This window comes from Cydia splendana, chromosome 25, assembly GCF_910591565.1.
Source record: "Cydia splendana chromosome 25, ilCydSple1.2, whole genome shotgun sequence".
NCBI lineage: Eukaryota > Metazoa > Arthropoda > Insecta > Lepidoptera > Tortricidae > Cydia > Cydia splendana.
This window is the reverse complement of record NC_085984.1, coordinates 10,594,822-10,619,225: the sequence shown is the minus strand read 5'-3', so window position 1 is coordinate 10,619,225 and position 24,404 is coordinate 10,594,822. Positions and strand designations below refer to the sequence as shown.

At 38.5% G+C, this 24,404-nt stretch overlaps 2 protein-coding genes and 1 long non-coding RNA gene across 3 annotated transcripts in view; all 3 read right to left on the bottom strand.

Moving 5' to 3' along the window:
* On the bottom strand, window positions 1–2,027 carry LOC134802914 (uncharacterized). Its single transcript, XR_010145903.1, has 2 exons — window positions 1,173–2,027; window positions 1–1,079 (listed from the first exon to the last, which is right to left on the bottom strand). It is a non-coding gene; the product is annotated as an uncharacterized LOC134802914 (long non-coding RNA).
* Window positions 1–24,404, bottom strand: part of LOC134802942 (uncharacterized) — a 62,215-nt gene that overhangs the window by 9,617 nt on the left and 28,194 nt on the right. The window lies entirely within an intron of this gene.
* LOC134802674 (uncharacterized) lies at window positions 6,153–23,791 on the bottom strand. The gene is made up of 5 exons (XM_063775307.1): window positions 23,783–23,791; window positions 23,320–23,438; window positions 22,113–22,532; window positions 20,628–20,789; window positions 6,153–6,222 (listed from the first exon to the last, which is right to left on the bottom strand). The coding sequence occupies exons 1-5, from the start codon at window positions 23,789–23,791 to the stop codon at window positions 6,153–6,155; spliced, it is 780 nt and encodes a 259-aa protein (XP_063631377.1).

Here is a 24,404-nt window from a genome sequence, read left to right as displayed (position 1 = left end):
TTTAAACACGTATTCTTTTATTAAAACGTTAACAGATACATACTCTTAGATTCAAAATTTCTAATAAGTATACAGTCCACCATATCAAAAAAATACAACTTTCATTTTATTACAACTTTGCCCGGATCATTCAGACTGGGCAAAGTTGTAAAACAAAGTATCTCATGACAGTTTACGTGGGTTCTAAACACTTGCATTATTTTGCATTTTATAAATGTACAGTCAAGGTTATTTAATCATTAGGAGCAAGAAATGTTTCACATCATTGTTAATGAGATAACTGGTAATTTTTTAACCCTTTACCAGGCTAAGGGATATATATTTCCCACATACGGCACTTCAAACATGTGTTCTATTTTCGATGAGTAAGACTGACATTCGATTGTCATTTTTTAAATGTTAGCCTGGTAAAGAGTTAATTTCCTTGAACGCGCCTTTTGGTTACGTTTGACAATTGTGGGATTCTTATATAATAAAACTACAGACATTTAACTTGTGGTAGCTATCCGCCCATTTCGTAAAATAGGCGCAGGAAACTAACCACAAAAGTTCACACAAAATACAGTTGTAGTGGATAATTGTTTCCATCGTATTTTCTCGGAAACGTTCGTATTTGTCACGCTACTTCAGTCAACCTCAGTACTTTTTGTACCGAGACTTACTGAAATAGCAAGACACGTTCGTACGTTTCCGTGAAACTACGAAGGAAAATAATCATGCACTATATCTGTAAGAACAGAGTGGTAATTGGGAATAAATACACAAATAATAGTAAATATATTTTGACATGTTCACTGTATAGATACTAGGAATTACAGTCTAAAGCTAGGCCTATAAGAACTTTAAGGATCTCATAATGATATAATCTTTACATCACTCAATGCGTCTTAATCGTACTTAAATATACTCTGCCGTTATAATTATAAGCCAATTAGCTAAATCTCAAATAAACAAAATTAATACTTTAAATGATTTATTTTAACCTTTTGAACGCCACAGATGGCAATTGACGTCAACGCAAAATCGTGACAACGACGCCAAAGACGGCATTTGTCAATCGTTTTCTGATGAAAAACTGACTGGTAGAGAATGCCTTATGGCATTAAGTTCGCCTTTTGTACAGTGTATTTCCTTATGTGCAATAAAGATTAAATAAAATAAATAAAATTTACTGAAAAACACCCAACTTTTAGGTTGGCATTATTTATTCACAAAACTAAATTTTACCCCCGTGGCGTCAGTGGCACGGCAAATGGATGCGACGTTTGGCGTTCAAAACGTTAAAATACAATTTTGTTTTTGAGATACCACTATTAAGCTTATGAGGGTAGTACAAACAGCAAGACTCTTAACCATTGGTGGACCTTATGCCTTTTATAATAAGGTTTACTGTCAGTTAACAGTGTGGGCGATGGTGCTGGTGCGAACGAAATGGACTGAGTGATGTCAATATGAGATCAAATAATATAGTTCGAATAGGTTTCCTAGGGTGCATCAGATATACTAGAGCGTCTTGCGTCGGGCAGAAGACAGTTATTACATATATTTATCATACAATAATGTTACAGTATTTTGCTTTTCTTGTCCTCAATGCTTTCTTGTCCTGAATTCCTAGATTCAATTGAATTAGGAAGTTATATAAATATACTCATGGACAAAAGAGGAACAAAAAAGAAGGTTTAATTACCTAAAGTAATTTGATAATTAGTAACTAAACTTTTTTCTTTGCGTTGCTATAAATTTGTCCATGAGTGTATTTTTATGAAGCAGATCAGAGCCCCTACCGCGAAAAAGAAAAATTAAAATTTGCATTACAAAAATTTAAGATAGAGTCAGACCAAGAAAAGTCTGCAGCGGATTTGATAGCCCACGCAGTGCAAGTGTTATTTTAAACGTCAAACTTCTATGAAATTATGACGTATAAATAACACTTGCACTGCATGGGCTATCAAATCCGCTGCAGACTTTTCTTGGTCCGACTTTAACGTAATTTTGATTTTATCACATTACGGCCTGGCCACAACATTGCGCGACTGGCTTCGGCTAAGGCGACAACCATAGGTTGGAGCGAGGCACAGCGATCGGACCTTTCGTTCCCACCTATAGTTTTCGCCTTTGCCGAAGCCAGACGCGCAATGTCGTGGCCAGGCCGTTAGGGTGGTATTCCAACTATCCAATTTCTTTGTCCAATGTGTATGGCTTCTTACATTTTTGCTTAATGAGAGAGTGAGACGCACGAAGCGCTGGGGGCCTAGCGGTAAGAGAGTGCGACTTTCAATCCGGAGGTCGCGGGTTCAAACCCCGGCTCGTACCAATGAGTTTTTCAGAACTTTATGTACGAAATATAATTTGATATTTACCAGTTGCTTTTCGGTGAAGGAAAACATCGTGAGGAAACCGGACTAATCCCAATAAGGCCTAGTTTTCCCTCTGGGTTGGAAGGTCAGATGGCAGTCGCTTTCGTAAAAACTAGTGCCTACGTCAATTCTTGGGTTTAGTTGTCAAGCGGACCCCAGGCTCCCATGAGCCGTGGCAAAATGCCGGGATAACGCGAGGAAGAAGAAGAGAGAGTGAAACGCAATGAGATATATTGGACAGGTGGAATACCACCTTTAGGCCCTAAGGTCTTTTTTGAACAGTCTAAATTAGCAGACAAGAAAGAAAACACTGTAATGTTTACCACTTCCCACCCATAACTATGTACACACATACATAAGCGGACTGTACAAACGACGCTTCGTACATCTGACGGCACAGTCAGCAGCAAAATTAGCTAAGCGGACTAGGTGTTCAAAATTATCTGAACACAACTTTGGTTGCCTTATTCCCACTAGTTACCACCAAGTTGTTACCAGTAGTAAAAACTGAGATTTTTACCACTGGGAATAACTAAAAAAACCTTACTAGTTACCATTGCCACAAAGAAAAGTAGTTAGAGTTAGACCAAGAAAAGTCAAAACAACGATTTTGACGGCACACGCAGTGCAAGTGCAAGTGCAAGTGTTATTTATACGTCATAATTTCATAGAAGTTTGACGTTTAAAATAACACTTGCACTAACTCTATCACCAAAGCTAGTTGATCAAAAATAATGGGAATGATTTTTTTCAGTTGTTACCACTGGTAACAACTTGATGGTAACTTAGTGGGAATAAATAACCCACTTTGTTTAGTGAATGTACATAATTTTGGACACCTCACCCGTTCAGGGAGTTCTGCGGCTGACTGTACATGGTTACATAATAAATACATACAACTATACATCCTTACGAGTAGTTTAGTTACTTATACTAGGTTTTAAATAAACTGGACATTATAAAAATATACTGGTATAAGCTTAGACAAGTAGTTCCTATCTCTATCGCACACGTATATATTGTTGTCTCGCTCGCACAGTGGCATTGACCGCAGCCATAAAGAGCGGGACAGCTATATCCTCGTAAGGCCCCGCCATACAAATGAAAAATCCAGAATATGTTGATTTTGGTTTTGTTTGAAAATTGAACGAAACAAAACAAACGCGACTCTGTTCCAATTGAATATGATTTAAATTTCATCAAACTGAATAAGTGCTATACGTAGGACCTTGGGCCGTAGGAGGATAAAATTACGCGCGTGCGATAGAAATAGTAACAGGCAGGTCAATGTACGAAATTCTTCATGCTTAGCGTCCGTCTAAGCTAACTGTGCACCGATTTAGGAGAGACAAAGTGTGGCTGTACCACTTGTTCCAAGGAATGGAACGTTATGACGGTTTCACACTCTGTCGCTAGCCCAGTAAGTGCAGAGTAAGCTTAAGTGCTCCACACGCCTTACTTAATTCATTTAACTGAAGACAGGGACGCGGCAATGTGTCGAAGTGAGATGCAGATATCTGTACCGTGTCTAACGTATAGCTGCGTCACTGTCGTCAGTTACTGAATTACTAGTGTGTGAAGCGCTTTAGAGACTACAATGATAAAATATACGAACATAAGGAAATTTGCAGGAAGTTATGTTTATTTACCCCAAATCCGCTTACCTTACAGAAATGCGTGGAAATATTTTTATGTTTACTATTGGCAGTGAAAGGGTTAGAATATAAAAATATTTTCTTATTGATGAGTGAAAATTACAGTCGAGCGTAGTGAGGTTTTATAATGTCCTATTTAGAGAAATATAGCTCTCTCCTACATATAGTACAAACGTGATTCAGACACTGAATTGACATTGAAATGTCAAATTGACACACCAACCTTTCCAAATCGCATTTCATTTCAACTTTGCCCAAAAGTTAGAAGGTTATTGTGTACAGTCAACTGTAAAAATATGGGTGCAGCCAACTTATTCAAAAATATGTCCCATTATAGTTCTTAATTCGCTAGCATAAGAGTTATGAGACATATTTTTGAGATGATTTGTGCACCCATATTTTTACAGTTGACTGTACAACAGCGAAATGAGCTAAGCCAAGTGGGCAAAGTTGCAATAGAAGGCAATGTTGGACTGGGTACCTACTTAAACAAACAGGTTATATGTCTTAAGTGTGCTTAAAATAACGTTTGTACGAAGATTCGAGCAGTAATGATTAAAAATTAACATAAATATAGCTATCTGTACATTTACCCAGAGAGTTAATGAAAAAAAATGCTAAAGTAATAAAAAGTGTCGTCTGAGATGACTAGATGGCGTTTATAAAGAGCTTCTTGTTTCGTTTTTTATGTTTCTTCACCCGAAAATTTAAATAACGTTACAAACGCCGTCTAGTCGAACATTATATTTTTTTTACGTTAGCATTTTTACTATTTACTCTCTGCATTTACCTAACATTACCTACACTTACGTTATAGTAAAAAAGTGTCAATTATAAGACTCTTAAAAATGTGTTGATATAGTCTGTTCGGAAATAGAAGAGTCGTTGAATGTATTGGGCCCCATACATTCTACGACTCTTCTCTTTCTGCACAGACTCTATACTTCATTAATTCAAATACCGTGTGTAAATCCAATTCGAGCGATAAATTAAACCAGATAATTTATCCGTGTAATTATTAATTAAGAAGTTTTTTAAGTTACACTTAATTATGATCCCGTAATTAACCGAGCAGTAATGTACTGTAAACATTACGAGAAATACGATCGAGCAAAGTTCAAAGTCAAGTCAAATCAAAGTTCGAGCCAAGTTGGAATGTCGACACAATGCGAATTTTAATTAGTTTGTGGTGAGCGTTCCGACTGAACATCTAGCGACCTTCACCAAGGAGGAGTTTTGGCCGAAGGGTGTCAAGTTCCGGCGGTTCCGCGGCCGGCTCCATGACATTGCGGGGTTGCGTAATGCATCGAAACCACAATGTGATGTGTAGTGTGTAGTTTTAGAATATATTATATATGGGCCACTAGTTGCCTGAAATAAAAATTTTCGTTTCATTTCATTTATAACATATCTCTGGCCCAATATTACAGGGTTCTATGTTTCACTTTTATCGACCTGAAATTTGAACATTGTCATAGTGACATTAAGTCGAATTTCAACTATCTTGAAAATGTAACATAGAACCCTGTAACTGTAATATTGGGCCAGCGATATTATGACATGACATTCCGAGATTGGAGCTTTTTATAGTAACTGTCAAGAATGGCGTTGACAGTTACTTTAAAAAGCCCGTATCCCGTAACTTTTGTGTTGCTTTACATTGCGGGCCAAATTATTTGGTATGGTTAATATTTTCATTGTATTTCTAAACAAAATTAATCTCAATATACTTCTTAAAAGTCCTATGCTACCCACCGTTTAAATATTAGCCCGTATTGAATTTACACACTGTATAGTAAGTATTTATATATCAAATAAATAAACAAATATAAGGAGTAAAACGTTTTAATAATCAAAACGATTTCTGATGGGTGATTTTTTTGATTTCATACATTCAAGATTTAATTTTAACCTTAGTGTATGAAAGGATACCTAGATTTGTATTTAAATTATAGAAATTACTGAGACCGCGCATTTGCGTGTTAGAATACATATCCTAAAGTAAATTAACAATCAAACGCGCGATACCACCTTTTGAACGCCAGACGGCGAAGGAATATGTAGTGCCTCGGACGCCAGGCGATCGCGAGTATTTAAGCGAAATTGAACCTTACGTAGTCCCGCGTAAGTACCTATTGCATTAGCGAAGCTGACGGCTGTAGCCGTCGTTGGCGTCCTTGGCAAGACTTTCCGATGACGGCCACAGCCGTCTGTGGCGGTCAAAAGGTTAATGTTTTCACTTCGTATACGCCTGTTAAATAAATTACTGCTAATTATTTAAAGCTATGAAGAGTTACGAGTAGCAGCACGAGCACCTAAGCGAACGAAGCGTTCAAAATGATCTACACTTGCTTCTGTTATCAAAAGAATAAAATTCGAGGAGCATTCTACTAGAATGTCGCTTACGAACGTTAAAATCTAACTAGAGTTATACTCTGTATCTTTAGGTATTTAAATAAAAGTAAACAAAATCTACCCTCAAATGGCTCCTTAAGCCAGTTGAGGGTAGATGGAAACATTACATGATCAAATAATGTAGGTTAAAACCTGACTTTACCAGTGACAGATCCAGGTGGTTTTGTATTTGGTTGGTTAACCAATAAATGTTATAACTACCCGAAAATGTACAAATTGTTTGTTTACTTTTATTTAAATACCTAAAGATACAGACTATAGACCAAGCTAAGTTGTCAGCGATTTTGAAAGCCCAGACTATGCAAGTGTTATTTAAACGTCATAATTTCATAGAAGTTAATATTCAAATCATTCAAATCTATTATTCATAGTCTAATAAAACATGGTCTTCTCTTCCCAGAGTGACACAAGCCTACGTCACAATAACATTGCCACTTTGTAAAGCGCTATCGCATATTATCATATAGCGCTGTCGCATGATGACGTAGGCTTGTGTCAGTCACGTGGTCGGAAGAGAGTACCAGGCGGAGTATATTATTATACCATGCTATTATTGATTCCTCAGTTATTTTCAGATGTATTGAAAGAGTTGGATCTATAGGTGAACTTAGTGGAATTCTTTTATTGCAGATTATTTTGTGTTATTCTGCGTATGCATAGGTACTTTTGCTGCTAACTGCATGATTCAACTAAACAGGGACGTTTTGGCGTTTTTATATTTGATATAAAATTCATTCACCTAATTGTAAAGCTATTTTTTGCAATAAAACACGTCTGAATTTAAGGGAACGTGCATGAACTGTAGAGGGCAGCACAGGAGCCCCCTGTTTATTGGCGGGAAATAAAATATGGCCTAACTGAGCATTTTCCAAAAAACTGTACATTTCATTCATGTCTTCAACATATTGACTTCTTGGGCTCATTTTACTCAGAATCTTTTTTACATTCACGCCTCATACATGAAAAAATGTGTCCCAAAATTTTGTATGGAAAATTTTTTTTAATGCGTAACGTATCATAGAAATAAAAAAAACCGGGCAAGTGCGAGTCGGACTCGCGCACGAAGGGTTCCGTACCATAATGCAAAAAAAAAAAACAAAAAAAAAAGCAAAAAAAAAAAACGGTCACCCATCCAAATAATGACCACTCCCGACGTTGCTTAACTTTGGTCAAAAATCACGTTTGTTGTATGGGAGCCCCATTTAAATCTTTATTTTATTCTGTTTTTAGTATTTGTTGTTATAGCGGCAACAGAAATACATCATCTGTGAAAATTTCAACTGTCTAGCTATCACGGTTCGTGAGATACAGCCTGGTGACAGACGGACGGACGGACGGACGGACGGACGGACGGACGGACGGACGGACAGCGAAGTCTTAGTAATAGGGTCCCGTTTTACCCTTTGGGTACGGAACCCTAAAAATCATACCAAAATGTGACGATCTGGAAAGGAAATCTTGGGATACATTTTTTCATGTATAAGGCGTGAATGTACAAATGATTCTGAGTAAAATGAGCCCAAGAAGTCAATATTTTGAAGACACGAATGAAATGAAAATTTTTTTTGGAAAACGCTCAAATGTCAATTTTAAACTTATTCCAATGTAGCCCACAAGATGGTAGACCCTCCAACACGCGTCCCTATAGCTCAGACCACATTCAAAGTTTACTGTTATACTGATCTATAGGTACGACAGATGTAGTGCATAATTATTTTCCATCGTATTTTTACGGAAACGTACGAACGTGTCTTGCTATTTCAGTCAGTCTCGGCAGGCGTGGCTCACTCCGCGATTTCGTCGCTTTGCTACAGGTAGCTAAAAGTACATCCGTTCCACACCAATTTTGGTGGCTATTAGCCATAAGCCGCGCGTGGCGCTGTCGCCACCTAGCGGCCATATCTGTCCTGATCGTAACAGACGCGTTTTGTTAGAGAGTGAGTCTTCTGTACCTAGTACTATTATTTATTCTGTGGTCTCGGTACAAAAAGTACTGAGTTTGACTGAAGTAGCATGACAAATACGAACGTTTCCGAGAAAATACGATGGAAAACAATTATGCACTACTTCTGTAAACATGTATTTAGTAATAGGTCAACAAATATTTTATCAAATGCCGAACGCTATAAACGAAGCATATGGGGCATTATCTATGAAGAGGGACCTTATTGTCGATGGCGCTTACGCCGCACAGCGTCGCGTGGCATTGTATTTATATCGGAGCATAGTTAATGATGGCGTAAGCGCCATCGACAATAAGGTCCCTTTTATAGATTACGTCACATATATCTAAAACTAATAAAATATTGCATAAACTCCCCAACGAATTGTCTAAGAATTAGTACAGCACCGTATTTAAACGTCTATATTATTTGTAAATCATCTCTTTTTGTACCCCTGGGGCGCGTTTTTCAAAAGCTTGTAACTTGTAATACAAGCGGATGTCACTTTTGACAGCGTTTGTTAGAAAGGGACTTCCACTTGTATTACAAGTTACAAACTTTCGAGAAAAGGGCCACTGGTGTAAATTTCATTCGATGGCGTGACGTGACGTACGCGTTTGCGTTAAGTGTCATTTTGTATGAGATTTCGAGTTTCCAGAACGTCCCGCTTGGCGCGCTGTTCTAAATCCCATACAAAATAGACACAACGCAAACGCGAACGCTCGTCACGGTATCGAATGAAATGTACACCAGGGGTTCTGACAAGCGTGAGAGAGACAGATGCTTTGCGTGACGATTAACGCAACAAATGCTCACAATATTGGAAGTTAATAAATAAAATTGTATATAAAAACCGACCGGTAAACTATTTTGAAAAAATATTTTATATACAACTTTTTATTACTCCCCCATTTACCGACCGGTTAATATATATTTATATTCAGATATTTCAAATACTAAGACTATATTAATCATAAAACTAAAACAATATTTTTTAGTTAATAATATTAAAGGCCTTAAAAATGAAGAGCATTTTCACCATGTTTATATCTATGAACCACCCTTAATATTAGTTATATGGGTCCACACATTAGGAGCCGCCTCGCGAGTAAATTGCCGCGCGGGGCAACTTGGTCTGTGTAGATGTGCCTCGCATTGCCTCGGGCGCTGCGCGCGGCAATTTCCTTGCGAGGCGGCTCGTTCTGTGTGCGACTAATCAACTATTTCTTAATATAATAAGTAAGTAAATAAAAGAAGACTTTTAACGTTTCAAGACCCAAAAAAGTGGGAAACGTTTAGTTCTAAAATAAATAGGTAAATACAACAATATGGTACAGTCAAAGAATTTTCCTATTTATTTTCCTACTCATTTTGTACTTTCTCACAGTGACAATAGTATGAGGTCTCCAGCTACTTTCATATTGATTGTCACTGTGACAAGGTACGAAATGAGTCGTAAATTTTATTCTGTGACAGTACCTATACGATGCTTGATTTCATACTTCTTATACCGAAATGTGTCGCTTAACTTCAAACTCGGGTAAATCCATTCGACCCTCTCAGCAAGTATCTACCCTATTACCTTTTCTTAATACCAAAATCGCATAATATGATGATGGATTCATCCGAGTTTGAAGTTAAACGACTCAAATGTAAAGAGATATAATTTATTTGTCAATAAGCGTTCGATTGTGAGCCATTCTATTTAAAGCTGTACTACAATACTTTTTCAAACATTTTCAATTTTTTGTTATTTCTACTCAGAATCACGAGCTGTTTCGACACTGATAGGAGAAAAAAAGCGCTGGTGGCCTAGCGGTAAGAGGTCAATCCGGAGGTCGCGGGTTCAAACCCTCGCTTGTACAAATAAGTTTTTCGGAACTTATGTACGAAATATCATTTGTAATTTGCCAGTCGCTTTTCGTTGAAGGAAAACATCGTGAGGAAACCGGACTAATCCCAATAAGGCCTAGTTTCCCTTCTGGGTTGGAACGTCAGATGGTAGTCGCTTTCGTAAAAAATAGTGCCTACGTCAAATCATGGGTTTAGTTGTCAAGCGGACCCCAGGCTCCCATGAGCCGTGCCAAAATGCCGGGACAACGCGAGGAAGAAGAAGGAGAAAAAAGTGTCCCAAAATTTCCTTACATTTTTAATGCCTTCCATTCCGTTACTGACATACAAAGCCTATGAGAAATGGCAACGGATTGGAAATAAAAATCTTGGGACACCTTGTTCTCCCACAAGGATCGAAAGAGCTCGTGATTCCGAGTATAAATAGCATAAAATGACCCAAGTTTCAAAAAAAGGATAGAGCACTACTTTAAGCCTTTATAAGTTAGAGGGAATATATTTCCCACATGATTTTGAACGGTGTTTCAAAGGGATAAGGTTCAATTTATAAAGGGTTAAATGAAATAGCCCAGGTATTTGTATCCACTGTACCTTTTTTGGACGCCAGTGTCGTCTATACATGACAAATCTTATAAAAGAGCGTTTTCCATAAAAAAAATTTACATTTCATTCATGTCTTGAAATTATTGACTTCTTGGGCTCATTTTACTCAGAATCATTTGTACCTACATTCACGCCTCATACATGAAGAAACGTGTCCCAAAATTTTGTATAAAAAAATATTTTTCCAGTGCAGCACGTTCATACAAATAAAAAAACTTTTCATACAAAAAAGTGACGATCTGGAAAGGAAATCTTGGGAAACATTTTTCCATGTATGAGGCGTGAATGTACAAATGATTCTGCGTAAAATGAGCCCAAGAAGTCAATATTTTGAAGACATGAATGAAATGTACATTTTTTTTGGAAAACGCTCTTATATAAGATTTGTCATGTATAGACGACACTGGCGTCCAAAAAAGGTACAGTGGATACAAATACCTGGGCTAGTAGTGGGCTAGTAGTTTGTAAGCAGGGACATAAGATGTCTCTATCCTTACCACGAGTTTGACACTGACATATTCGCTAGCGACTGCGTAAACCAACTCACAATGCATTTCCCTCGCAACGACATTGGTTCAAGCGAGATGCACTGCGTTTGAGTTGACGTAGTCGCTAGCGTTTAAGGCCGCGTGAAACTCATGGTGAGGGTACTGAACAGCTAACTGTATCTATTCCTTTTGGCCGTTGCTTATACAGGACAATGGGTATATTTTAAATTGAGAAAAATCTTGACTATTGCGTGGTAGTCTAAATGTTACATATTTAGGGTAAATCGTCAATAACTAGTCACCTGGCCTGTGCCCAGCAGTGGGACGTATATAGACTGAATTAATAATAATAACTGGTCACCGGTTAATAACTGGCCACCTAATACTAAAAATGAATTCTATTCACCTATAAACAGAATTCATTATAGTATAAGGTTTCAATAACTGGCCGCCTTTCAATAACAATTTTTAGTATAAGGTGGCCAGTTATTAAAAAGACGCCAGTAAGTGACGAATTACCCTATTAAGAATGATATATTTATACAAAAAGCTGCCTTGTTACTTTTATATATTAAAATACCTATAAGAACCAAACTCTTAGGTTAGGAAGCCATTAAATTAAGTATATTACATTAATTACATTTACTATATGTTAAAATTATCTGTTAACACACCTAAATATTCATACTAATCGTACATTTAATTAGATATTTATATCGTTATAGAACCTTCTCACAGTTATATTATAATATTAAGGCGGTGGATTTCACGTGTCCATTTCGACACATTGCTGTGAGAAGGTACTATAATGTTTATTTTTTATCATATATCTACTAAATTACAGGAGTTTAACCATTTCCCATACAGGCGCGTAAACTACTGCAATATATTGGAGCCGTATGTTTGACAGCTGAAATAGATGGCGCTGTATTGCCCTGGACATTATGCGATAGGTAACTAGGTTAACACATTCAGGACTAAGAACCCGACTGTCGGGTACACTGTTCGTAGCTCGGAGTAATTAACAATGGAGCCGCCATTAACAGGCGTTCCCCTCTGTCGAAAATAGGCGGCCAATGGTCAACCACATGTCAACCATATGTATGGACTGACGTTTATCTGACATGACGTACCTATACATTTGATGTGCCCCTCCCCCGCAAAAAACGGCAGACTATTTTGTACCGAAAATTTTAGACATGGCGTCTCCGTTGGTTATATCCTCTAAGGTTCGTAGCGACTACGCGCTCCATACGGCGAAACCGTGGCTACGCGCTACGAGCGTAACCCGTAGCACTTAGTGGCAATGAATGTGTTAAGTGATAAATATTTCACAAACACAAAACTGATGGCGTCGTTCAGCGCCATTTATAGAAAGGACGGTTCATCGAGTAATCTCGTAGATTCGCCTGTTGCTATCTCTATTGCAGGCGCATAATTATATAGCTGTCCTGCTCGCAGTGTCATTTACCGCCGGCATCATGGGCGAGAAAGCAATATAATTACGCGCGTGCAATAGAGATAGGAACAGGCGGGTAAATGTACGAAATTCCTAGTGCTGACAGGCGTGGCTCACTCCGCGATTTCGTCGCTTTGCAACAGGTAGCTAAAAGTACATCCGTTCCACACCAATTTTGGTAGCTAGCCATAAGCCGCGCGTGGCGCTGTCGCCACCTAGCGGCCATATCTGTCCTGATCGTAACAGACGCGTGTTGTTAGAGAGTGAGTCTTCTGTACCTAGTACTATTATTTATTCTGTGGTGCTGAGCGTCCTTTCTTTACGTCAATTATCAAAACTATTCGCACTACTCTACGCGTCGTAGTATTACTTTATCTATGCTCTAGAGCAGTGGTTCCCAAAGTTGATTGGGCTCCGACCCACCTGACAAAGACTGCCATATAACACTTTAACTCTCGCGTTTTGTACACATATTTAATTACACAAACAGGTCTACCGCGATATAATGTCATTGTTGGTGCAACTCAGATGAAACGTCGGAATTTAAGGTAAAAACAATGAAATTATATCGCGAGAGACCCGTTTGTGTAATTAAATAAAGACTGTCATTTTAAGGGGCCCACTGATTAACAGTCCGCCGGACGGTATCGGCCTGTCGGTTAGAACTAAATTTTGATAGTTCCGAACAACTGACAGGCCGATACCGTCCGGCGGACTGTCAGTCAGTGGGCCCCTTTAGGGACCCAGCTCTTGGCCGTTTTAAAAGGGGGCATGAATAGGGAGTATTACTGCAATGTTCTGCCGCCAGAGTGCAGCACTAATTTGTTTAGTAAACCATAGAGTAACTTATACATACTAGGCCTTAAACAGTTTTTTGACAAGTTTTCACTATGACATTAATGCATCAAGGCGGTTTGTTTACAGGAGTCCTACCGCGAAACGCGAAAATCGAAATTTCTTTATCTGCCTCTTTATCGATCGAATAAGCAAGAGTGATAGAGAGGCAAAAACCGAACTTTCGATTGTCGTGTTTCACGGTAGGCCATGTGATTGACCTAGTGACGCATGATGTGTCATTGATGATGTCAATGAGGTTTGTTTACTGTATGTGCTAGTGGTGCCACCTACGCAGAGCTTTGCCTAATATTCCCTGTTATCTCGCTCACGCTCATATTAGTTTCAGGGCCCACTCTATATTCGCTCGCGACCCACCAATGGGTCACAACCCATAGTTTGGGAAATGCCGCTCTAGAATAGTTTTTTACACTATGGACACTAAAAAACGTCATGTTTTTCACCCCCTTCGTTTTTTTCCATATCATATTATATTATAACGTACAACTTAATTATATTATTAATTGTAAACAAAGGAATACTAGAATGCATAAAGCAGTTTAAGTTACGGATGTAGTGCATAATTGTTTCCATAGTAGGGTAATTCGCCAATAACTGGTCACCCTAAACTAAAAATGAATTCTATTCACCTATAAACAGAATTAATTTTAGTAAGTATAAGGTTTCAATAACTGGCCAGCCTTCAATAACTAGCCACCTTATACTACAATGAATTCTGTTTATAGGTGAATATAATTAATTTTTAGTTTTGAGTGACCAAGGGCGAATTACCCTATATTCTCGGAAACGTTCGTATTTGTCATGTTACTTCAGTCAACCTCAGTACTTTTTGTACCGAGACCGACTGAAATAGCAAGACAGAACAGACATAGCAGACACGTTCGTACGTTTCCGTGAAACCACGATGGAAAATAATTATGCACTATTTCTGTATCGTATAATCAAACGTTGGTACAGTCAGCGGCAGAAGTTGCTAAGCGGGCGAGGTGTTCAAAATTACCTTGACGCGCGCTTATTCTCTTAACAATAAGTCGCGTCAAGATCATTTTGAACACCTCGCCCGCTTAGCAACTATTGCTGCTGACCGTACGACCTATACCGCATCATAAACTAATAACTAACTGTGTGATAAAAAAAAAAGATATATGATTTAAAAATGTGACATATTAGTTATAATATATTTTTATGCCTGACATGTAAAATTCTGTGACTTTTACCGATAAATTTCTGATTCTGATTCTGATGAGATTATTATTGTTTAATAATATTTTGCACTAATTTACGCGTCTTTGCATCCCATTGTCTAGACCAGCCATTCTCTAAGTGTGTTCCGCGGAACCCTAGGGTTCCGCGACACCCCTGCAGGGGTTCCGCAAGAATTTAGAACACTATGGTTTAGTCGCCTCGAAAAAAATTACTATGCAAAAAACACACTTCTAAAAACTATTGTTTTATTGTAGGGTTCCATCAAGTATTTCGCTTTCCAAAAGGGTGCCGTCAAAAAAAAGATTGAGAACCGCTGGTCTAGACATTCAGTTAAATACCGAATTAAACAGAGTAGGTATAATTAAGGTGTATTCTGGTAATTTCCAAAATCGGGTAATCCCGAAGATCATTTAAAAATTACTCGTAAGTATTCCGTTGTAATAAAAGTCGCTTTTCGGAATACCAGAATACACCTTACTATTTTATTTACAAGATTATATTTACTTAAATATGAATATTTGTCAAATTGAATGAATTTTGTGAGTTACAATACGCTTGGTTACCTTTAAAATATCAAAATATACAGGTCATATTTATATTTATTTGTGAGCTATCAAAATAGCTCTTTGAATAATGATATTTGGTATTATTGTATTTCTTTTAAATGCCTTTTAAAAAAGTCCACAAAACTCATTCTGTCTTATCTTTAGCGACAAAACATATACGTCTTGGCGTACAGTCGGAGATAATAAAAATGGCCGAGCATGTAAAACGCGTCACTTTTAAAGATCTTAGAAATATTTTCTCAGAGGACTCTCAACTTTAATTTTTTTTATTACTTTAAATAAAGTCTATTCGGTTATAATTTGAGTAAGCTTTATATCTATTAACTCACATTTATAGACGGGTCTATCGCGAATTTATTTTATTACCTTTATATACCGACGTTTCGACACAGGGTAGTTGCAAAAATCTCTGTTTTGACATTTTGCTGGGACGTCAGTCAGCCGCGACCACGAGCAGTGAAACCTGTGTCGAAACGTTGGTAAATAAAGGTAATAACATAAATTCGCGAATTAGGGTTTCTGGTTTGTCGGCCTTTTTTATTTCTCGAGGCACGGGAATTCTCGACCAGAATTCCTCGAGTTTCTCGAGTATCTCGAGAAGCTTTTGAAAGTTTCAAAAAACACCTTGTGATTTTCAATTTTTTGCTTTACTACAAATCAGACTCATAGGTGTCGTAGGTGAGATCAATAATCAAACAAATGGGAAGTTTTTAGTTACCATAAATTACACTTAATAATCGAAATTCAACAACAAAAAAACTAAAGGTGCATGCGTGCCGGCGATGTGATATGCTATAGTGTATTTCTTTAGATATTTCACAAAATGTAAACAAACCACAATAATAAGGTATTTTATCATCAAGTTTTTCTAAGTAATATGAATACTTACATAGGTACTCAAAGTTACAATGAAGCTATTAATATTGTGCTATTTATTTTGCTAATAAGAATATATCGGGATGATTTGATTTATCAATAGTAATTTAGTTTTGCAATATTTGTTATTACAAGGCCCTATAATTCGTTTTTTTTAGTATTAGAAAAAAGATAAGCGATCTTGACGTGTCTTTTTAATGAAAAACACTTTTGATACCTATAATAAGTCACGGCAAATATGTAACATTAGCATATACGATAATTTATGTTGTTTTGCTTTCATAAGTAACAGTTACTATTTTTTTTAAGCGTTTTTCAATAAAAAGACTCGTCAAGATTGTTGACCTTTTTTCTAATACTAAAAAAACGAATTATAGTAATTAACCTAAAACGAGACGAATTATTTAGACATTTGAGAGTAGTAATTTAAAAGTTTCAAAACATGAAAATCTGTTGAAGCCAGATTGATAGGGGACGGATCAAGGCAGTTTTTTATTTAGTTGGTTGACTAATAAATGTTTTAAGTTTATTTAACTACATTTATTTAACTGCTTAAAGAAATACACTATAGTATAGACACATCACGTCTTTATACGCGTGTTTTCTGGTTACTTATCACAAGTGATTTATTTCTCGAGTTCTCGAGGCATTGAGATTTTTTTTCCCGTCTCGACGAAGGATAAATTTCTCGAGATTTCTCGCCTCGAGAATTCTCGAGCAGAAACCCTATTCGCGATAGACCCGTCTATAAATTGAGTTAATATGTGTTCAAAACGCGAAAGTTTTAAATATTATTAGCTTACATCGTCGACCATTTTTAACGAGATCGATTAATAGATAAGTAGATCAATTGATTTTTGAAAGAGATTATCGTCTAAGAATAAATCGTACGGTGACTGTAGGGAAGTATAGCTACTGACAAAATGTACTTTTTTCATACAATTTCCATTTCGGGAGAAAACGTTTTCCACTAACTAAAATGTTAACATATCACTTTGATTTTGATGTCGATCGCTTCAGCATATATTCTAAAATTCTAAGATTATAAACTTCGCTTTAAAAATATTTTTTTTTGTAATGCAAGTTTTGAAAAAAGGAAGACCAATAAACCTAGAATTTCATTGTGTTAATAACATAACATACTAAAAAATCATGGAGAATGGAAAATATTAAGTAGAAAAACGTTTTCTCTTTTTGTATGGACGATCACGTGCTATACTTCTAACAGCCCAAATAGATGGCCGTACAGCGACATCTACTTTAGCAGTCAAATTCGAGGCACGATCAGTGGGGAGACACTCCTGACTTCGGGCAAACTCGGCTCCGTTCGGCTCATTCCTCCGAGCAATTATTAGGGTTGGCACCACTTGACATCCCTTTGCGTGCACGACCACAGATAAGATAATCACTTGAATTTTGACAACCATATAGTGCCATACATTAGAAAGGGATATCATGATTCGACCCTGAATCGCTGTCAAACTTCGGTTTTGTGGGCAGTGTCCTTTCTGTACGGTAGTACTATTATGTATTCTGTGGCACGATTTTTTCTTAGACTTTACAAGTCTTCTGCTATTAATAACTCTGAGATTTACTAAGACCTACTTGAAGGGTTCTTTTCGCTTTTCCTAAGTAGTTAGTATAGTATTGGCCCACCTTATATGAACAATATCTAGGTTTTCCCCAGATTTCGGCCCGGGCTGGCTGGCACCTTGTGGATCCTGTAAGAAAAGGAAAAATTATGAACTGAAATATGTCACTAGCGACCCGCCCCGGCTGCGCACGCGTAAACTTTAACAAATTACACCTAAACCTTCCTCAAGAATCACTCTATTGACAGGTGGAAACCGCATGAAAATCCGTTCAGTAGTTTCTGTGTTTCTCGCGAACATACAGACCATAGATATACCAAAGAAAAACCGGGCAAGTGCGAGTCGGACTCGCGCACGAAGGGTTCCGTACCATAAAAAAAAAAAAAAAAAAAAAAAACAAAAAAAAAGCAAAAAAAAAAAAACGGGCACCCAACCAAATACTGACCACTCCCGACGTTGCTTAACTTTGGTCAAAAATCACGTTTGTTGTATGGGAGCGCCATTTAAATCTTTATTTTATTCTGTTTTTAGTATTTGTTGTTATAGCGGCAACAGAAATACATCATCTGTGAAAATTTCAACTGTCTAGCTATCACGGTTCGTGAGATACAGCCTGGTGACAGACGGACGGACGGACGGACGGATGGACGGACGGACGGACAGCGAAGTCTTAGTAATAGGGTCCCGTTTTACCCTATGGGTACGGAACCCTAAAAAGTGACCAAGACCTCCGGTGCCGGAGGCCGGATTATTTAATAAAATAATTTGTGTCTCTCTATCACTCTTCCTTATTAGTGTGACAGTGACATTTGCTTTTCGTTCGCTACGTAGTGTTAGGGATTGGCATGTTGGCTACGCGGCCTGGATTCGATACTCTGTAAATGAATTTATTTTGACTAGACTTATATCGACCGGGATATGAACCGTGATTACCTTTTGCAAACAAAAAAAAACAATACAAAAGGTAATCTAACGCTTCATATCCCGGTCGATATAAGTCTAGTGAAACTAAGTGTGAATCATTTAAAACTATTGAATTTATTTTTGTGTGAATTTATTTTTGTGTTTATCATAAATATTTGTTTATCAAGTGAACGAGTTGGTAATCGAATCGATTTGTTTTTTTTTACGAAAAATAATCGTAAGGTGCAACGGGGTAATTTAAAGTAATTTAAACTAATCGAAGTATCTTCCATGTTTTACATTATTAACTAGAGTGCCATATATGTCCAGATAGCGAGATATATGTGTTGTGTGTGACTCTAGTTAATAATGTAAAACATGGACGATATTTCGATTAGTTGAAATTATCCCGCAGTCGAAATTGCCCCGCTGCATCGTAGTTGGTTTTTTAGGGTTCCGTACGAACCGTGATACCTAGACAATTGAAATTTTCACAGATGATGTATTTCTGTTGCCGCTATAACAACAAATACTAAAAAGTACGGAACCCTCGGTGGGCGAGTCCGACTCGCACTTGTGCGGTTTTTTACTTTTACTTTGTTGCCATTGTCTTGGTATCTTTACGGTGTCAGGTGACATACGCAAAATTATAAGCTATTAGATAAGATATATTTATTTTTAAAGCAAAAGATACAGTAAGGTAATTCGTCAGTCGTCGGCCACTGTTAGTAATTGGCCACCCTAAATTAAAAATGAATTCTATTCACCTATAAACAGAATTCATTTTAGTATAAGGTTTCAATAACTAGCCGCCTTATACTCTAATGAATTCTGTTTATAGGTGAATAGAATTCATTTGTAGTTTAGGGTGGCCATTTACTAACAGTGGCCAGTTACTGGGGAATTACCCTTTTTTACACAAAATGATAAAACAAAGGCTTTCACTAATAGTATTTTATACAATCGTGATATAATAGAGAGTTTTTCAGTCGAGTACCGTGTTTAGGCAACGAAGCTTGCTGAGTTGCCTAAGTAAGGTACGAGATTGAAAAGCTTGATTATATCACTATTGTATACAATACTTTTTCTACTAGTCAACAAAAATAATACTTTAAACTAGTAGAATCATACAAACAAACCAAACCAAAAGTATACAGCTAAGATTCGCGAGCAGCCGCGATACCTTCATACTGGTACGCGACCCGGCCGCCGTGCCCTACGGCGGGCTGGTCAACGACACCTTCTCGTAACTCATGAGGCCCTGGTACTTGCTCCGCGCTAAATTCAATTTTTAGACAGTTGTTTTCTCGATTTTGGCCACCGTAGCCTATGGAGACTAACAAGCAACACTAAGTGGTTTTCGTAGTCTATGGATGTTGCTATATTAAGGGTGTCACATGCGCGTTTCTGACTTAGGAACCAATTGTTTCTACTATACAACCTACAATAATTAATTTGACCTATGGTTTTGTTTCGTCCTCTTGATCGCGGCGAGCTGTGATTGGTAAATTTCATTATAGTTCACTAAACTGTATCGAAATGAATATTATAGTTGAGTTGGGAGCCCATACATTAAAAATACCCAATTGCAGTTTGGTATAAGAAATCTTAATTCAAGAATTACAGTCGACTAGTAGAAAAAAGATATTCTACAGTACATATGGCCCTATTTCCCCGCACTAGTGCGTAAAATAGCACTTTTCGTGTATATGTCAAAAGTTTAAAGGGCCATACCATATGTACTGTAAAACGTTGTACGATACACGTGCGAATAGGTAATTTCCTCTTTTCCGCACTTGTATCGTAAATAACTATAATTGCCACAGTCGTCTATAGCCGACAAATGAGTTTAACTTACTCAGGGGTCCCGTTAGCCCCGTCCCGTATCTTGAGCGTAGCGGCCCGTAGCGCCCTCGCCACGAGCTCGTGTCCGCGGAAGCTGCCGAGCGACCAGGCGGACACGTCGTTCAGGATGTCGTGGATGGCTGACGATTGGGCGTCGGCGAATGTGCCTAGGAAGCTGAAACATTTTATTAGTTTATTGGAAATTTTTAATTTTTGGTGCAAGCTTTTATCGTTGACTGTACTTTTCTTTCAATAGGCAACTTATACTCATTAATAAAAAGCGCTGGTGGCCTAGCGGTAAGAGCGTGCGACTTGCAATACTAATATTGGGTTCAAACCCCGGCTCGTACCAATGAGTTTTTCGGGTTTGATGTACGAAATATCATTTGATATTTATCAGTCGCTTTTCGGTGAAGGAAAACATCGTGAGGAAACCGGACCGGAAATTAGGCCTAGTTTCCCCTCTGGGTTGGAAGGTCAGATGGCAGTCGCTTTCTTAAATACTAGTACCTACGCCAATTCTTGGGATTAGTTGCCAAGCGGACCCCAGGCTCCCATGACCATGGCAAAATGAAAAATGGAATCTTGAGCGTTGCGAGGGATTCAAAGCACGAGGGTTAAACAAAATTTGCCCCCGAGTGGAATCACAAAATTTTTCACCACACCAACCCGAAGAAAATATTAACTGTAAGATATCAAACAAAAACAAACGAAATTAAATCCAAATGAATGTTATTAAATATTTATCATTCAAAATCATCATTTAAAAGTCAATTCAACCAGCAAACATAAGGAAACAACTCAATATTTGCATTTGATTACTTTGCCTCACATGTGAATAAAATGTAACTTTACTATCGGTTTTTGAACAATCAAGAGAGCCTTTACCAGTTGGTGTGGTGAAAACATACATACTAACAGGGCAAGTTATATAAAAGCTTGTAAAAGCATACAATAAAGGGATAAAATATAAATATTAATATTAATGATAACTTGGGTGTTTCGTGCTCGAAAATATCCCAATATTTAATTGTTTTTATCGGACGCCCCTAGACAAAAGCGGTTGGGAGATATGCCCGAATATAAAATGTGGATATTATGATTATGAATAGTTTTTTTTTTGTTTACTTGTCTGTGTCTTTTTAGGGTTCCGTACCCAAAGGGTAAAACGGGACCCTATTACTAAGACTCCGCTGTCCGTCCGTCCGTCCGTCCGTCTGTCACTAGACTGTATCTCACGAACCGTGATAGCTAGACAGTTGAAATTTTCAAAGATGATGTATTTCTGTTGCCGCTATAACAACAAATACAAAAAGTACGGAACCCTCGGTGGGCGAGTCCGACTCGCCCGGTCCGGTTTTTTGTTTACTTGTCTGTGTCTTTTCACTTGTCCTGTGTATTTGTAAAATATTAATTTGTATGTTTTTCCATGTTCTGGCGTTTGGTTTCCGCTGTGAGCCGGACATGTTTAAAAAAATAAATAAAAAGAATGACTAACCGCATCTCCTTATAAGTCTCCGTCTCAGCAAACTCCAAAAAGAACTCCAACATCTTATCAGCAGCCGTCACCGGAATATCCCCCTTACTGCCCTCCACTTTAGGGTCACTCTCCTTCGCTATCACACAATCCGTCTCAAACTTATTAGTCAATTTCGGCTCATCGTATTTCTTTATACTCTTTTTAATGCTTTTTAGAAAAGGATTTTCGTCGTCCTCCATATCTCCGTTGAGTTTGTCACTTGTGTCGTGGGTGACGACTTTGTCACTTGTGTCGTGGGTGACGACTTTGTCACTCGTGTCGTGGGTGACATCTTCGTCGATGGTGACATTCTTGTCGCTGTCTGTGTCTTTTGATAAAAAGTCGTCGGGGGTGACGAGGTAGACATCTTCTGGGGCCTCCTTGTAGATGCCTAGTTGGCTGGAAGGAAATGTAATATTATGGTACTGCGTTTTTGAAGTGAAAACTTCTTTAGCGGCGCTGTGCACTTTTTGTAATGGGGAAAAAATGTTAAACTCGCGACAGGTCACGTGACCGTAAGATTCGTAAGACGTAAGACGGACACGTGACCTGATCGAAAAACTGTTACAATGTCATTGAGTTTTTCTTTATTGATTTAAATGCCATACATATACATAGTGCCGTGCTGCAAACATTTTGCACTAGATGGCGCTGTTATTAATAATTTGACGTAAGACGTAAGACGCTTCGTAAGACGGACACGTGACCTGATCGAAAAACTGTTACAATGTCATTGAGTTTTCACTTCTGCCGGCACTGCAGGTCAAAAAGAAATTGCCAATTGAATTTGAAAGTAATATTGAAGGAAATATGGTTGAATTTCTTATGTTTTGAACTCGACGAAACACAAGAAAAACAACTCTGTTCCAATAGGGGGTATTACTCCAATGTTCTGCCGCCAGAGTACAGCACTAAGCGCCTCTAATAAGCCATAGAGGAACTTATACATACTGTGCCTTAAACTGTTTTTGACAAGTTTTCACAGACAATAAATATGACATTGATGCATCAAGGCGGTTTGTTTACAAAGGACCTACCGGGAAACGCGAAAATCGAAACGATGAAGAGGTCAGATAACGAAATTTCGATTTTCTTGTTTCGCGGTAGACCCCCAGATTGTGATGGATAGTGGTAGTGGCGCCCCCTGCGCAGAGTTTTGCGTAATATTCCCTATTAAAGTACTTACTGGTTGTCTCCTTGAGCGCACTCCAGCAAGTATTTGTTACACTTGTGTATATCCCTGGCGAGCTCGTACTGCGCGGTGGAGGTGAGCGCGTGCAGGGCTTCGTCGTTGACCACCGAGTGCTACCTAAGTGCCACGAGCATCCGATGTGTGCTATTAAAGTACTTACTGGTTGTCTCCTTGAGCGCACTCCAGCAAGTATTTGTTACACTTGTGTATATCCCTGGCGAGCTCGTACTGCGCGGTGGAGGTGAGCGCGTGCAGGGCTTCGTCGTTGACCACCGAGTGCTACCTAAGTGCCACGAGCATCCGATGTGTGCTATTAAAGTACTTACTGGTTGTCTCCTTGAGCGCACTCCAGCAAGTATTTGTTACACTTGTGTATATCCCTGGCGAACTCGTACTGCGCGGTGGAGGTGAGCGCGTGCAGGGCTTCGTCGTTGACCACCGAGTGCTACCTAAGTGCCACGAGCATCCGATGTGTGCTATTAAAGTACTTACTGGTTGTCTCCTTGAGCGCACTCCAGCAAGTATTTGTTACACTTGTGTATATCCCTGGCGAGCTCGTACTGCGCGGTGGAGGTGAGCGCGTGCAGGGCTTCGTCGTTGACCACCGAGTGCTACCTAAGTGCCACGAGCATCCGATGTGTGCTATTAAAGTACTTACTGGTTGTCTCCTTGAGCGCACTCCAGCAAGTATTTGTTACACTTGTGTATATCCCTGGCGAGCTCGTACTGCGCGGTGAAGATGAGCGCGTGCAGGGCTTCGTCGTTGACCACCGAGTGCTACCTAAGTGCCACGAGCCTCCGATGTTTGCTATGAAAGTACTTACTGGTTGTCTCCTTGAGCGCACTCCAGCAAGTATTTGTTACACTTGTGTATATCCCTGGCGAGCTCGTACTGCGCGGTGGAGGTGAGCGCGTGCAGGGCTTCGTCGTTGACCACCGAGTGCTACCTAAGTGCCACGAGCCTCCGATGTTTGCTATGGAAGTACTTACTGGTTGTCTCCTTGAGCGCACTCCAGCAAGTATTTGTTACACTTGTGTATATCCCTGGCGAGCTCGTACTGCGCGGTGGAGGTGAGCGC

Excerpts from the sequence above, each read along its gene's own strand:
- LOC134802674 (XM_063775307.1), bottom strand. Across the intron at positions 22,533-23,319 it reads TGCGCTCAAGGAGACAACCA|CCAACTAGGCATCTACAAGG; the intron begins GTAAGTACTTTA and ends ATTTCCTTCCAG. Across the intron at positions 20,790-22,112 it reads GAGACTTATAAGGAGATGCG|CTTCCTAGGCACATTCGCCG; the intron begins GTTAGTCATTCT and ends AAAATGTTTCAG.